Source organism: Blastocystis hominis (genome assembly GCF_000151665.1).
Source record: "Blastocystis hominis, Singapore isolate B (sub-type 7) whole genome shotgun sequence assembly, scaffold_3".
Taxonomy (NCBI): Eukaryota; class Bigyra; order Opalinata; family Blastocystidae; genus Blastocystis; species Blastocystis hominis.
The window spans coordinates 376225-388881 of record NW_013171838.1 but is presented as its reverse complement, the minus strand read 5'-3'; the positions used below and the strand labels follow the sequence as shown (position 1 = coordinate 388881).

Here is a 12657-nt window from a genome sequence, read left to right as displayed (position 1 = left end):
AATCTATTCCAAAACACGATTTAAATAACCAACGAGATTTTCGTCCTTGATATACTCCGGAATCTCCATCAACGATACCCAATTGAAATCCTTTCCCACCGACGGAGGAAGGTCCACATCTCCGATCAGACGAGCAGCGCGATAGTAGAACACCTTCTCTCCAAAAGTTTGAGTCTTCTTCTGCTCCTGCTCGGAGTACTTTCGTCTACACTCATCAACCGCCTCAGAGAAAAACGCTGTATGCACGCAAGGCGGGTATCCCCAGTAAAACAACTGCAGATCCTTGCCGTAGGTCGCTGCGGCCAGTCTCTCCAGAGCCTAGAATCGAGATATGAAAGAGGGAGGCAACTTCTCGCGTTGATTTGTATTTGGACTCATCGAATTCAACGCTGGGGAATGACCAACCAGCGGGTGTGTCGATTAGCAGGTAGAGGAAGCCGGGGGTGTTTCGCAGAAGGGAATGGCGGTCGTTTGCCTTATCCGCAGGAGTGATGTCCGATGTAGAGGCTTCGTGGAGCTTCTTCATTTCCTATGCGTTGAGGCGGGGAAGAGCGTGCACCATCCGATCCTTATCTTCCAATTCAAACGTCTCCTCGCGAGCGTTGATGATACTATCGACAACTTTGTCATAGGGAGGCATCAGCTTATCTAAACGACGTTGCTCACGAATTTTCTCGAACCTTGTGTACCACTCAGGCGGCTGCCCGAACACAATGGGCTGACGTTCCACAATTCTATTCCTCAGAGAGAATCACGTTTTCTCACAGGGACAACTTACAGCACCACTTTTTCTCGAAGTTGGATTTAATTGCTTCCTCATCTAACAACTTGTAATGCTCTGCAAGTTTCCGTCGTTCTTCTTTCCTCTGATTTCGCTTAATTTTCCTCTCCGAAGGAGGGTATTCTCCATGGCGGTGTCTTGACTTTGTGGAACCAGCAACAACAGAAAACGAACGAACTGTTGAATCAAGAAAAGTTCTGGTTATGCCTCGATTGACCAGAGAGATCATGATCGACTCGATAGAGTAATAGAGAGAAAGACTGTCTGATGAAAAAAATATCACTATTTTTGCCACCGCAATCCATATTCTTTTTTCTGACCAGCCATGAGATTAATGACTCATAATTTCTTACTTTGCAATGTCGCCGTTCGGAATCGAGTTGATTTCTCAACTGTAGAAATGCGTTGCGACTGTGGAGAGCGACAATGCAGGGCTCCCTGAAGAACAAAAAAGAAGGAATTTTCCCTTGCAGGTATTGGAGAGTTGGGGAAACCATGTTATGTAGATTGTTTTAAATGAAGGAGGACTCGAAGAAAGAGAAGATGATTTTAATCGCGAGTTTATCCTCAAGCTCATCAAAAAGATTGATTGGGCAGCTTTCCGATCTGGGGCAGCCGATGTAGGTATTACCGAAACCTGGAAAATGTAGATTGGCTACACAATACCAGAAACTCTTCCTTCTGATCTTAATGACGAGGTTTTGAAGAATATTCACCATGCATTGCTGGAACTCGAAGTGATGTCCGGAAAGCTTGTCTGTCGCCACTGTGGACGAGAGTATGTGATTGAGCAAGGCATTCCTAATATGCTGCTTCGAGAAGATGAAGTTTAGTTTTTGTAATGGTTAACCCATGTTTGTTAAACTATATTGTGAATGGAATCACACAGATTGGTCATCCTGCATGTTTTGAGTGTGTTAGGTGTGGTGAAAAAGGTGGTTTATGTGTGAGAATGATTTCATAAATGGACAAAACATACGAGATGGTTATTGTCTTGCTATTGTATAAATGTGTGATAGTAAGAATAATCTTTGAATGTATGATATGATAAATTTTATTCCGATGTGATACATACGTTAATTACTAACTACTATCATTCAGGTTGGTTGTTTTTCTAAGTACTGTGTATGTGCCGCATTTGGAACTCTTGTGAGATGAGTAATAAAAGTGTTCGAACAGTATTAATATTTCTTTGAAGTTCATATGGCTATAATGCATTCCATATTGCAGGTGTTCTTATCAATGATATGCATTATTAAAAAAAACGCGGTACTTTAATGAATTCGCACACAATGCACATCACTTTCACTTTTATTATTAGTTGATGATCATTTGTACCTGGTTCATATAAGTTATCAAAGCTAAAAATCATCATCATCTTCTTCTTCTTCATCTTCACACCTTTGCTGAGAATATAAATTGCTTCCGATAATGATAGTTTTTAATCGATTCAATCCATCGATTTTGAATGTTTCCACTGATCCAAAACTTTCATCGCCGATTTCGATAGATCGTGGCCACTCGAATCGATTCAGATCCAATGCATTCAAATCGTTACACCAATTCGATAAATCGTCAAATCGGTCACTTGCAAATTCACATCAGTTCATTCTAAAAATCCAGTGATGTTGATACTTAGAAGGGCACGTTATTCGCGTTTATTAGCAACAACTATTAAAGTGGAAACATGAATTTGAGCATATTTGAAAATCACAGCTATTGATGAAACAACCCTCAATTTTGGGTTTTATCTACCACCATACAGATGCACTTTACCCACTTCCGCCCCATCTTTCCATTCACATTCTCGAGTTCCATTCCACTCTGGATATCAATCAAACATCCAATGCCTTCACGACTAAATCGTATCACTGTCTTCATCATAGCGAAATCCACCTATATAAATCGGATCTTGTTTCATTGGATCCAAACTATCCGTTCCATTTCGCTTGAATTCGGTCATCGTATCTCCATTGAAACATCAAATCACTTCTTTCATTGTTCTGTTGCTACATTTCCGCTTTCTTTATCATATTCGATGCCCCATGCCTCTCTTAATTTGATCAATGATTCAACAAAAACACTTGTGTGCCTCGCTTCATATTCACAAAACTACGCAAGATATTATTTGAAAAGGAGCAAATCAATGACAAACAAAGATAATACAATAATTACTTTCTATGATTATTCATTATAATCCTTAACAACTAATCTCCGTGTCACTCTTTTAACATATAACAACAAAATCATAACCACTTATCCTATTTATCAGTATATGATAATTCTAAGAATAGATCGATTCATAATAACAACAACAATAATAATAATAATTTTACCCATCAGCTGCCGACCTCTAACTATCTTCAGTTAGTCCAATTCACTATTCGCATAATCCAATACTATTGAACAATATTATTTTTATACAATTCACAATCGGTAGCACTACTAAACTACACCACTTTTTGTTTCATTATGAATGTGGCACGCGAATATGCAGATGCTGTTACATCCCAGCCTGCAGATTACTGTGACTATGCCCACTACAATTTTGAATATGGGTAAAGTCGTTTGTTCGCTCTGATCGCTTTAGTTCTCGAGACAGATATGAACTTATCGCTTCTGTAGGGCGTGGAAAGTTCAGTGAAGTTTTTAAAGCATATGACAGGAAAACGGGTGAATACGTTAGCATTAAACAGTTGAAGCCTCTGAATAGGCAAAAAATGAAAAGGTATGGATTTAAAAGCAGACACGATAATTAATTATAGAGAAATCAAAGTAATGGATATCTTAAGAGGAGGTCCCTCGATTTTACCATTGCTGGATAAACTCCGAAATCCATACGAAGATACTCCCATCTTAGTAACAAAGTGGGTGGAAGCGCTGCCTTATCGTGTATCTGTTCTCTCTAGTCTTGATTTTAGAAATACTGGTCATCTCTCAGTGACTACGAACTGCGTTACTACTTTTATCAGATTCTAATCGGTCTGGACTACGCACATAGTAAAGGCATCATGCATCGAGACTTAAAACCCGGAAATGTACTTTTTGATTACACAACGAAAGAGGTTTTTATCATCGACTGGGGCCTCGCGTCCTTCTACAACCCACGTAGGTCCCTCTTCATGGTACTATTATTCAGAGCTGCCCAGCAATGTGCGTGTGAGTACTCGCAACTACAAAGGCCCCGAACTGCTCCTCAACGACGAGGTATCTTCTCTGCTTCCACTCGTCCCGTAGTACTACAACTACTCGGTGGATATGTGGTCCTTCGGCTGCATTGTGGCCGGAATGGTCTTCAATCGGCTTCCCTTCTTCCGTGCTCACGGCAATGACGACCAGCTCCGTGTGATCGTGAACGTTCTGGGCACCACCGAGCTGCACCGGTACATCCAGAAGTACAATCTGCAGGTGAACGAAACGCTCATCGCGAGTTTGGGGAGCTGTCGACGTCGCGATTGGTCGGAATTCGCGTCTGGAATCGATTCGAGCCACATCTGCACGGAGTTGTTCGACCTGCTGGACAATTTGCTGATTTATGACCACCAGAAACGGTTCACAGCGAGGGAGTGCATGCAGCATCCCTATTTCCGAGAGGTGAGGGAGCGGCTGAAAGGAGGAGTGCTGCAGAAGAGCGTGGAGTCGAGAGAGAATCGAGTAGAAATGAAGAGAGAAATGAACAAAAAGGAATTATTGGGGAATTTGCGCAGTTTGAAACGAGGACTCGAGGAGAGGGCCAAGGCGGAGGTCGCCAATGGGGAATATCAGCTGGTGTCGACGATCTGCGAAACGTTGAAGGTAGTGGAGGCTGAGGGGTGCGAGATTAGATGATTGCCGAGCATGTTTCCAATCTGGAGAAGAACCCGACGAAGGAAACTATCGAAGAAGCGAGGCGTTTTTGGGACATTTACGAGCAGTGGGAGCCTGTAGATCAGATGGATTATTCAATTGTTTGTTCGATAATGTGCAAAATTCGGGACTATTTTTATCTTCTACGATAGTGTCGCAGAAACTTAGTGACCTGGATCGTGAATGTAGGGGAAATGCAATGTGATATGGGCTGGTTTATGACTTGTTGTAGAATGTTTGTTACAAGGGCTCTTTGCAGTATGGTAAAAAGAACGACCGGACTTGTGGGTGTTCCTGTCATTCCGAACGCGAGAGCGGTTCTCACAGAACTTTACGATAAAACTCTAGAGAATGTGAAAGTAACTCCGTAGCTTCTGTTCTCTCATTGTATAGAAGATCCCAGCCGATACAGAGTACAGAAAGAACGTTGAGGCGTTCACCACCTATAGAAGAAGAATTGTTCAAGAAAACGAGGATGTCTCATCTTCTTGCTCCGTGTGATGTCTAGGTGAAGACGATTGAGAAGATCATTGGTTGTGGTCAGGTCGAGGAGCTCGTTGAGCAAGCCAATGATGAACTGTCGTTGATTGAGGATTATTACCGTACTGGATGCACTATCTTTACTTACGTGGTAGGCGATCGACTCTGGGAAGGCCCCAAGATTGAAAATCCATAAGTGTACCGTAATGGTTTTGTTTATGTGTGTTTGTTCTATACAACACGTTACTCCTTCTCATACGTTAATAACTGCTTTCGAAGTTGGTCAATGAGCTCCAGTGCCTGATCTTGGGTCTTCTTTGCGTCGTCCTTTATACTTTCTATATGTAAGAAAAAAAGCAATTCAGCCATACGCAAAGCAGCTTGAGATTCTTGTTGAAAATATCTCTAGATATGACCCTTGTCAAACCATTCACAATATATTGCCTCTCTGCGGCTAATGATTCTTCCAGCTCGCGAATCTGCTGCTGCTGCTTCGCCGTTCTAGGATTTACTTGGATCCCGAACTCGACTGTTCTTGAAGAACTCGCACGGACTGCTCGGATTGGAGGAATGCCGTTCGGTTATCAACAGAGTCTCGTAGCTTTTCCATGAGCAGTGTGCTCGCTGCTGTAGTGTCTGAAAGCTCTAAAAAACAATCTAACTCCTCTTGAATACTCTGTTGGAGTGTCGAGACACGATGATTCGCGTGATCTAGCTGTTGTTGCAAACTTGAATTCTTAAACTGCAACTCTTGACTGTTTTCCTCGGTGTGTTGTACTGCTTTGTGCAAGGTGGATAAGGTGTCAAGCACATTCTGCGATTCTTGTACTTCAGTGGGAGGATGTGGGATGGACTCTTGAGCTCGAACGTGTTGGACCATTTGGTTAAGCAGTTCTCCAGCCTCGGTGCTGTCCCGCAGACTTCCTCCGTCCTGAAGAGAACGATAGGCCTCCACAAGCAAGTCCACAACAACCGCTGGTTTATAGGTGGTCTTGATGCCTAAATGTTCAGTTTCGATGTAGTTCATAAAATAAAATGTTTGGCGGGAAAAGTGATTGGAGCAAACAAACAAGTATCATAAAAATAAATAAAGAAAGAAAGAAGCAAACTTCCAAACTTCAACTCGCCCACTATCTTTAAAGCGTACTTCGCATCTCCTCTCTCCACTTCGCAAGCTCCTTTCTTCGGAAGAATATAACCTTCTCCGAAGCTCCCTCTGCGATCTTTTTCTGATACGCCACATCCAACAAATTGTCCGCATCGAACAGCAACGCGCCCAATTGCCTGTCCCTCACCATCCTCCCTCATGCCTACTTAAACGTGTTCGAGAACTCCGAGAACTCGGTGCAGCCGCGAAGCTCCCGCTCTCCGATGGAAAGCAGTGCCAGAGCGATTCGAATCAACGCCTTATCGCCCTCGAACATGATCACGTCCCAGACGCGCATCACGGTGATGAACGGGAGTGTGTTGATGAATAGACAGATGAACCAGGGGAGCGTGAACATCACCAACTCAAAGCCTCCCTCGCGGAGTCGCTTCTGGAGATCGGGGATCTGCTGCTGAACGAGCATTTCGAGGACTTTCTGATCCACGCGCGCGCCTGCGAGCTGCTCATTGAAGTAGTCCTTGGAGAAGAGATGCTCCATGATCGCCTGCAGCGTCCAGAACGCCTTTTCCTCGTCGTGCTGGACCAGCAGCAGCAAGGCCGCGATGTAGTTCAGGCCCTGGCAGTACTTCACGTCCGTGCGTCGCTGGCTCGTCGCGTAGAGGATCGATCGCAGCATGTCCGCGTAGGGCGCAGGGCGATCCTGCTCCGCGTGGAACAGCGAGTTGTTCGCGAAGGTTCGCGGAATGTCCAGCGCGATCATCCGCTTCACCGCCTCGTCCACCTCCATCTGGCAGAGCTCGTGGTACGAGTTCGCGCTGGCCTGCGCCATCTCGTTGGCTCCGCTCACGTAGTACCAGACATCGCCTCGCAGATGCTCGGGGACCTACACGTTGAGCTCCCCGGACGTTTCGACGCCTTCATGGATCAGTCCGCGAAGCTCTTGGCGGTTGCGGTCTTCCTGCGTCACGTTGAAGATCTTCCAGCGATTCCCGCTCTGCCGCGTGAGCTTGAACGACAGCGACTCCACGCCGCCGATGCGTGCGAGAAAGCTCTTCCAGCGAGTCTCTCTGTCGGCGAGCAGCGCCGAGTGCGATCTAGAAGAGAGCTGCGGAGCGAGAAGAGTACAATTCGTATTGTTTCTCGAGCACTAAATAGCCCATCATGCGAGGAAACATGTAATGGTCCACGCCCTCGTCGATCTCCTCCACGTACCACTCGCTGGACGTGTCCTTACTAATCGTAGTACTGCTGCTACAACTAATGTTGTTGTTGTTGTTGTTGTTATTTCCATTATTGGTATGATTAGTATTATTGGTATTAGCTTCATCCACATTCGATGCGGCCTCCGGACTGGACTCCGGCGGAGAGTGAGGCGATTTCTCATCGATTGGATTCAACTTCTGGAACGGATCGATCGCGTCGCGACGCTTCTCGAGATCGCGCTTCTGGGCGATCAGATCGGTCGCATAAGGGGCCATAAAACGATCGACGTCCGCTATCTGCGGGATCGAGGCTTGGAAGGGGGAAGCAAGCAGAAGCACGATAGGCAATCGGCACTAGGTTCGACCCGCCCAATCCAGAGAGCCCTACCTTCGAAAACAGGGCATTCACGACCTCTTCCGATTCGGTCAGTACGTTAAGCTCATTAAAACCGCACAGCAAACTTCCGACGAGGCCTTGACGCTTCACTCTAGAGAGAATTAGGCAGGGAGAGAAGAGCGACTTGTTTACACTGCTGATAACGACGCACTCCTTCGTGATGGACTTTTCGACGGTAAAACGAATCGTGTCATCGACGATAACAATTTGAAAAAAGGGGTTGCGAGGTAGACTAGAGATTAGAGCGAAACGTTGGTCGTACACCACGTCCTTCTTGTGGATTAAACGTAAAGTAGAAGATTCTTGAGACTTTAACAAATTCTGAATCTCTTCAAACAAAAGTACAGTCTTCTCCGTAGGAGAAATGTAGTGATCTAGATGTTGACTCGCTCTGCTTTTCGCTACTATTAACGCAAAATAAAACATCCCCAATCTCGATGGAAATAGTTGTCGTTAGCATCCTACAGATGACAGATCCGCGGTAAACAAACATTTTCGACACGGCAGAAACGACAGGAAGATGCAATTGTGCGTCATAGTCTAGTTCAAGTCCCTGCAGGAGCAAATCGGACTCTAGACGTCGCCCTCCGCCTCTGCCCCCTACTATCGCAAATCGTATAGGAAAGCGTCGACCACATCAGAAGATAGTGACCCAAACCAAAAAACGAAAAAAAGCCCAGATTTATGGAACAAACAGGAGAAAGCACAACTCAATCTTTCCCTGCGAAGAAAGGATGCTGGAGCGCTTCCGAAGCGGTGATCCGTCTCTGCGGGCTGATCACCAAGCAGGATGTCATCAAGTCCAAAAACTGCGGATACTTCTCGCCTATCAGCTCCTAGAGCTCACCTCCCCCGCACTCCCGAACCTGCAGCGTTGACTGTTCGCGGACATGCTTCTGCTCCGAATGGTGGAGCTCGTCCAGCAGAAACCGGCCCTGCTCGTCGAAATACCTCCGTTTTCTGGACGACATCGCCTGGAGCATCTTCTCCGGGAACCGCCCCACGATCTTCTCGATCAGTGCGAAGTGGAGCAGGTCGTCGTGCTACCAGTCATCCTCCGCCCCAGTCCGCACCGTCTGGAAGAGCAGATCGCCGGTGAAGAGCTCCATCGCGATGCACGCCGCGCCCCAAATGTCCGACTCCTCGTCCCAGGGAAGGCCGAAGAGCACCTCCGGAGCTCGGTACTGGCGCGTGTTGATGGTTCCCGTGCGTCTTTCCGTGGAATAGGTCGCACTGCCGAAGTCGATCACTAGCTAGCAGCGAGAACGAGCGCGTACACGTCACTTCCGGAGAGCCGGGCAGCTTCACGGGGGTGTCAAAGCGATTAGGGACGTCTGGAAGTGAGGGGAGGCGACGAGAGGGACCTTGGAGGTGGTGCATCGAAGAGAACAAGAGGTTTTCGAGCTTCAAATCGGTGTGGGTGAGTCCGAATCCGTGGAGAAACGCCAAGGCCTCGAAGAGCTGGGGGTGAAGAACATCGGCCAATCGCACATCGCGCAGAATCGATCGAATATATGTCATGGGGAAGGGGTGATAGTCGTTCTCTTTCAGAACGTCGTAAAGCGACTCGCCCAGCAGGTCCATCACCATGCAGTAATGTCCGTTGAACTCGAACTCGTCCTTTCTATTGATGTGATCGGACCGCAGGAGGCGCGTACAAGTGATAGCAGTGGAAGCGGTGATCCGGGTCTCGCTCGGTGATGTCCTTTGCGATTTTAGCCTCGATTTTGGCGCTTTTGCAGTAGCTGAATTGAAACACACACACGAACTCTACCGGTGTATGGCTCGAACCACTTTCACTGCATAATATTTATCTGTGTCAGTATCTTTAACTTCAAAAGCTCGAGCAAAGGTTCCTGTACCCAGCTCCCGAGTTATCAGGTCTACAGCATTGCACCCCTTTTCCACTTCTCACAATGCTTGTTCAAAATATCTCCCTTTTCACCCATAAAATGACCATGTGAATCGTCTCGATCACTTTCAGGAGACATCGAGCGCTGATAACTATGCTTTTGACTATGAGAATGCTCATAATAGTGACGGCTTCGTGCACGGTATCTAGAATCGCATGCTATGCAAACATCACACCTCTGATGGCGATGGCCATGGTATTCTCGCCTTGGTCTCGAATGCTCGCTAGAATACGAGTTCCGATGGTGGGTACGGTGGCTACTTCCCGAACTACGTTGAAGACAAACGTTCAAAACCTACACTCCTCCAGAGTGGCGTCTGTTATGTGACGAATACCCACTTCCTGAACGGGCACTACCTTTTATTCCTCCAGAAAACCACCCACTAATAATTGTCTCGATGGGAACTTCGAGACCTTGAATAATTTCTATGGGATGGCATTTATCGACTACCCTAGATTTCACGCCAAGGTACCACCAATATTTGTCTTTCAGAGAAATAAAAGCCCGAATTAGTGGAATTTCAAAAATCGGCTCATTCACATTGTGGTTGTTGTTCGAATGGATTCTTTCCCTCACTCTATACTCCTACACGCATTATTTGCTGGTTTTTTTTAGAATTATGGATAAATCCATTTATACAGAATTATCGGAATACCAAAAACATAGCGAATTACTAACAACTCACATAAAAAAAAGATGATAGATGGATAACGATATTGCTATATCGATATCTGGAAAGATATTTGTATGGAAGTTCGAATGACTGTGACTTTAGACCAAAGAGTTTGAGGATTTCTGCAGCATTTACTGTAATGACCAAAATGTGTATCTACATACCAACCAGTATGACCTTATGATTCCTATAAAGAAATTGCATGATCTTTATCTAATGCAAGATGAAAGAGGGTATTATGTCGACTTTAGTTTTGGAGTTGGTTTGCTCGCCTTTTTCTCAATCTGTAGGACAACAGCGTTTGCTTTACATCGCAATCTGAAGAGGATTTACGTCAACTTCTGCGTCTCATTTATCTATATGGAGGGGTATTATCAACCAGAGATATCATTAGCTGTGATATCAGGAAAGAAGTACTGTTTTCCGTTTATTTTTTACCTGAAGAATTCTCCGAGCTGCAATATTGCTTTGAGTGAGATCTGTGACAGTATAATTTCATCTTCACAGAGCCCAGAAATACGTTATGCCACTATACGAACAAAATTAGATTCTATTGATAGTTCTCATCAGCCAATACTTATTTCGCTGTACTTCTCACGCCCAGTGTTCACCGTAGATGGAATTGGCTGAATTCTTGGTCTTGGACCCAGCAACAGCATCAAGATCGCCTTCTCTACTCCGCTTCCGAAGCATACTTCTTTCTCTTCGAAATGAGCTCTTCCTCCTTCGCTCCGGACGACGGCTTTGTGTTCAAATCCAAGCTCTGCTGCGCAGTCGATCTGAAACTCGAAAAGAGAGTGGTGATTCGAAAGGTTCCCAAGCCTTCCTCTGCGCTCAGCCCTGTTTTCGACTCGCTCGTTCTCTCACTCCCAGACAGAGTCTCTCATCATTCGTCCCCCCAACGAGCATGTCGTGTCTCTTCTCTCTCGGAACAGGGAGGACAAGTGTGATCTCTACTTCTATGTACCTCTCTTCTCCCTTCTTCCTCTGATTCGCAGGAGTACATTCCTGGAGGTTCTCTCTGCTCCTTCCTCTTGAAGCACGGGCCTCTGACCGAGAAAGGCGTCCGCAAGGTCTTTCGTCAGCTCCTGCCCTTGCTGAAGGACGAGAGTCTCTCGATCTTGCCTGGGGACTTCCGACTGAGCAAAATTCTGCTGCGGACCTCCGATTCGATCGACGAGGTCGTGCTGCTGCCGGATGATTCGCTGCTAATGGTAGGATTGGGCGCAGTGCGTTCCTCGCAGAGCGAGAATCCGTTCAATTTGCTGCTGGAAAACATGGAGTACTTCAGTCGAGAGCGGGTTCTGTTTCAGTCCTTCCAGTCTCCGCAGGATTTGTGGTCGATCGGCGTGCTGTTCTTCGTTTTGTGGGCTTCGCAAGAGAGAGCGTGATGCGTAGACTCACGGGCTCGTTTCCTTTCGGGTCTTGCATCAACTCCAATCTACTCACAAACATTTCGGAATGCAGGGTTCGGAAGGAGGATGCAGCCTATCAACGTCTCTCCGAGGAAGCCAAACATTTGATCCTTCGCTTCTTTGATCCGGATTACTTGAAACGGATTTCTCTAGACGAACTATTGATTTCGGAGTTTATGATGGTGCATGATAATGCAGACGATCCCGACTATTACTCGTGTGATCAATGGGCTTTTCGGACTGTCCCAGGGTACTCTGTTCGGAGTTCGGGTTGCTCGTTCTTGCTTTGAGTCACCGTTAGGGTTTTTTCGGACTGCTAGGAGGATGGCTAACAACGTGGAGTATAAGATTCTTGATCCTTCAAAGTTGAAATGCTTTTCGTTCCCTTGTCAGGGAAAGGAGGTGGATGCCTCCATTCTCACCAATACAGATGTGATTCATGTCTGTGAAGTGTATTTTGGAAGCGATGGATTTTGGGTTTGCGTGAACAATGACTCCGTTTTGAACCCGTTGGATTGTCCTTACGGAAGTAAGTCGCTGCTCTAACTCAATCACTAGTTTGGGTTCTAGCCCAGCCTGCCTTTCAACAGCCTTTCGCTGTTCCCGTCCAAGGAAAGTTGTTCCGGGGTTCAAAGTCTGAGTATATGCTGTACAGTGGAGCCTCGCGCGACTCCTTGCTGAATACTTCGCCTCTTTGCTCGGTTCTCATTGCCGAACGTGTAATCACCAATTCTTGTCGCTTCATTCAACTTTCTCCGCAAACCTGTTGTGCATCAAGGGTTAGTGAATATCTCTTTATTGAATGGGATAGCTCAATCACTGAACTATAAAAACAACAACAA

At 46.0% G+C, this 12657-nt stretch overlaps 7 protein-coding genes; 4 read left to right on the top strand and 3 right to left on the bottom strand.

The window, feature by feature from the left end:
* Positions 1 to 3: 3 nt before the first annotated feature.
* On the bottom strand, positions 4 to 1010 carry GSBLH_T00003339001 (uncharacterized protein; the record flags this gene model as incomplete). The annotated part of the gene is made up of 5 exons (XM_013042057.1): positions 4 to 205; positions 236 to 318; positions 350 to 529; positions 560 to 734; positions 766 to 1010. 5 exons carry the CDS (start codon positions 1008 to 1010, stop codon positions 4 to 6), a joined length of 885 nt encoding a protein of 294 aa, XP_012897511.1.
* A 96-nt stretch (positions 1011 to 1106) lies between these two features.
* On the top strand, positions 1107 to 1614 carry GSBLH_T00003338001 (uncharacterized protein; the record flags this gene model as incomplete). The annotated part of the gene is made up of 3 exons (XM_013042056.1): positions 1107 to 1185; positions 1307 to 1401; positions 1432 to 1614. The coding sequence occupies 3 exons, from the start codon at positions 1107 to 1109 to the stop codon at positions 1612 to 1614; spliced, it is 357 nt and encodes a 118-aa protein (XP_012897510.1).
* A 1639-nt stretch (positions 1615 to 3253) lies between these two features.
* On the top strand, positions 3254 to 4609 carry GSBLH_T00003337001 (uncharacterized protein; the record flags this gene model as incomplete). The annotated part of the gene is made up of 6 exons (XM_013042055.1): positions 3254 to 3339; positions 3372 to 3509; positions 3547 to 3673; positions 3703 to 3889; positions 3921 to 3988; positions 4019 to 4609. The coding sequence occupies 6 exons, from the start codon at positions 3254 to 3256 to the stop codon at positions 4607 to 4609; spliced, it is 1197 nt and encodes a 398-aa protein (XP_012897509.1).
* A 212-nt stretch (positions 4610 to 4821) lies between these two features.
* Positions 4822 to 5326, top strand: GSBLH_T00003336001 (subunit NDUFA5; the record flags this gene model as incomplete). XM_013042054.1 has 4 exons in its annotated part: positions 4822 to 4986; positions 5021 to 5104; positions 5136 to 5229; positions 5263 to 5326. 4 exons carry the CDS (start codon positions 4822 to 4824, stop codon positions 5301 to 5303), a joined length of 384 nt encoding a protein of 127 aa, XP_012897508.1. The 3' UTR covers positions 5304 to 5326.
* Positions 5327 to 6243: 917 nt separating this feature from the next.
* Positions 6244 to 7592, bottom strand: GSBLH_T00003335001 (uncharacterized protein; the record flags this gene model as incomplete). XM_013042053.1 has 4 exons in its annotated part: positions 7341 to 7592; positions 7129 to 7309; positions 6422 to 7098; positions 6244 to 6391 (listed from the first exon to the last, which is right to left on the bottom strand). The coding sequence occupies exons 1-4, from the start codon at positions 7388 to 7390 to the stop codon at positions 6244 to 6246; spliced, it is 1056 nt and encodes a 351-aa protein (XP_012897507.1). The 5' UTR covers positions 7391 to 7592.
* An 825-nt stretch (positions 7593 to 8417) lies between these two features.
* Positions 8418 to 10200, bottom strand: GSBLH_T00003334001 (uncharacterized protein; the record flags this gene model as incomplete). XM_013042052.1 has 10 exons in its annotated part: positions 10111 to 10200; positions 10026 to 10079; positions 9903 to 9995; positions 9730 to 9872; positions 9589 to 9697; positions 9473 to 9559; positions 9306 to 9438; positions 8888 to 9275; positions 8681 to 8857; positions 8418 to 8650 (listed from the first exon to the last, which is right to left on the bottom strand). Exons 1-10 carry the CDS (start codon positions 10164 to 10166, stop codon positions 8418 to 8420), a joined length of 1473 nt encoding a protein of 490 aa, XP_012897506.1. The 5' UTR covers positions 10167 to 10200.
* A 416-nt stretch (positions 10201 to 10616) lies between these two features.
* GSBLH_T00006624001 (uncharacterized protein) lies at positions 10617 to 12638 on the top strand (the record flags this gene model as incomplete). Its single annotated transcript, XM_013042051.1, has 9 exons — positions 10617 to 10633; positions 10691 to 10987; positions 11017 to 11212; positions 11274 to 11363; positions 11399 to 11766; positions 11799 to 12065; positions 12136 to 12344; positions 12386 to 12594; positions 12627 to 12638. The coding sequence occupies 9 exons, from the start codon at positions 10617 to 10619 to the stop codon at positions 12636 to 12638; spliced, it is 1665 nt and encodes a 554-aa protein (XP_012897505.1).
* Between the last annotated feature and the right edge of the window lie 19 nt (positions 12639 to 12657).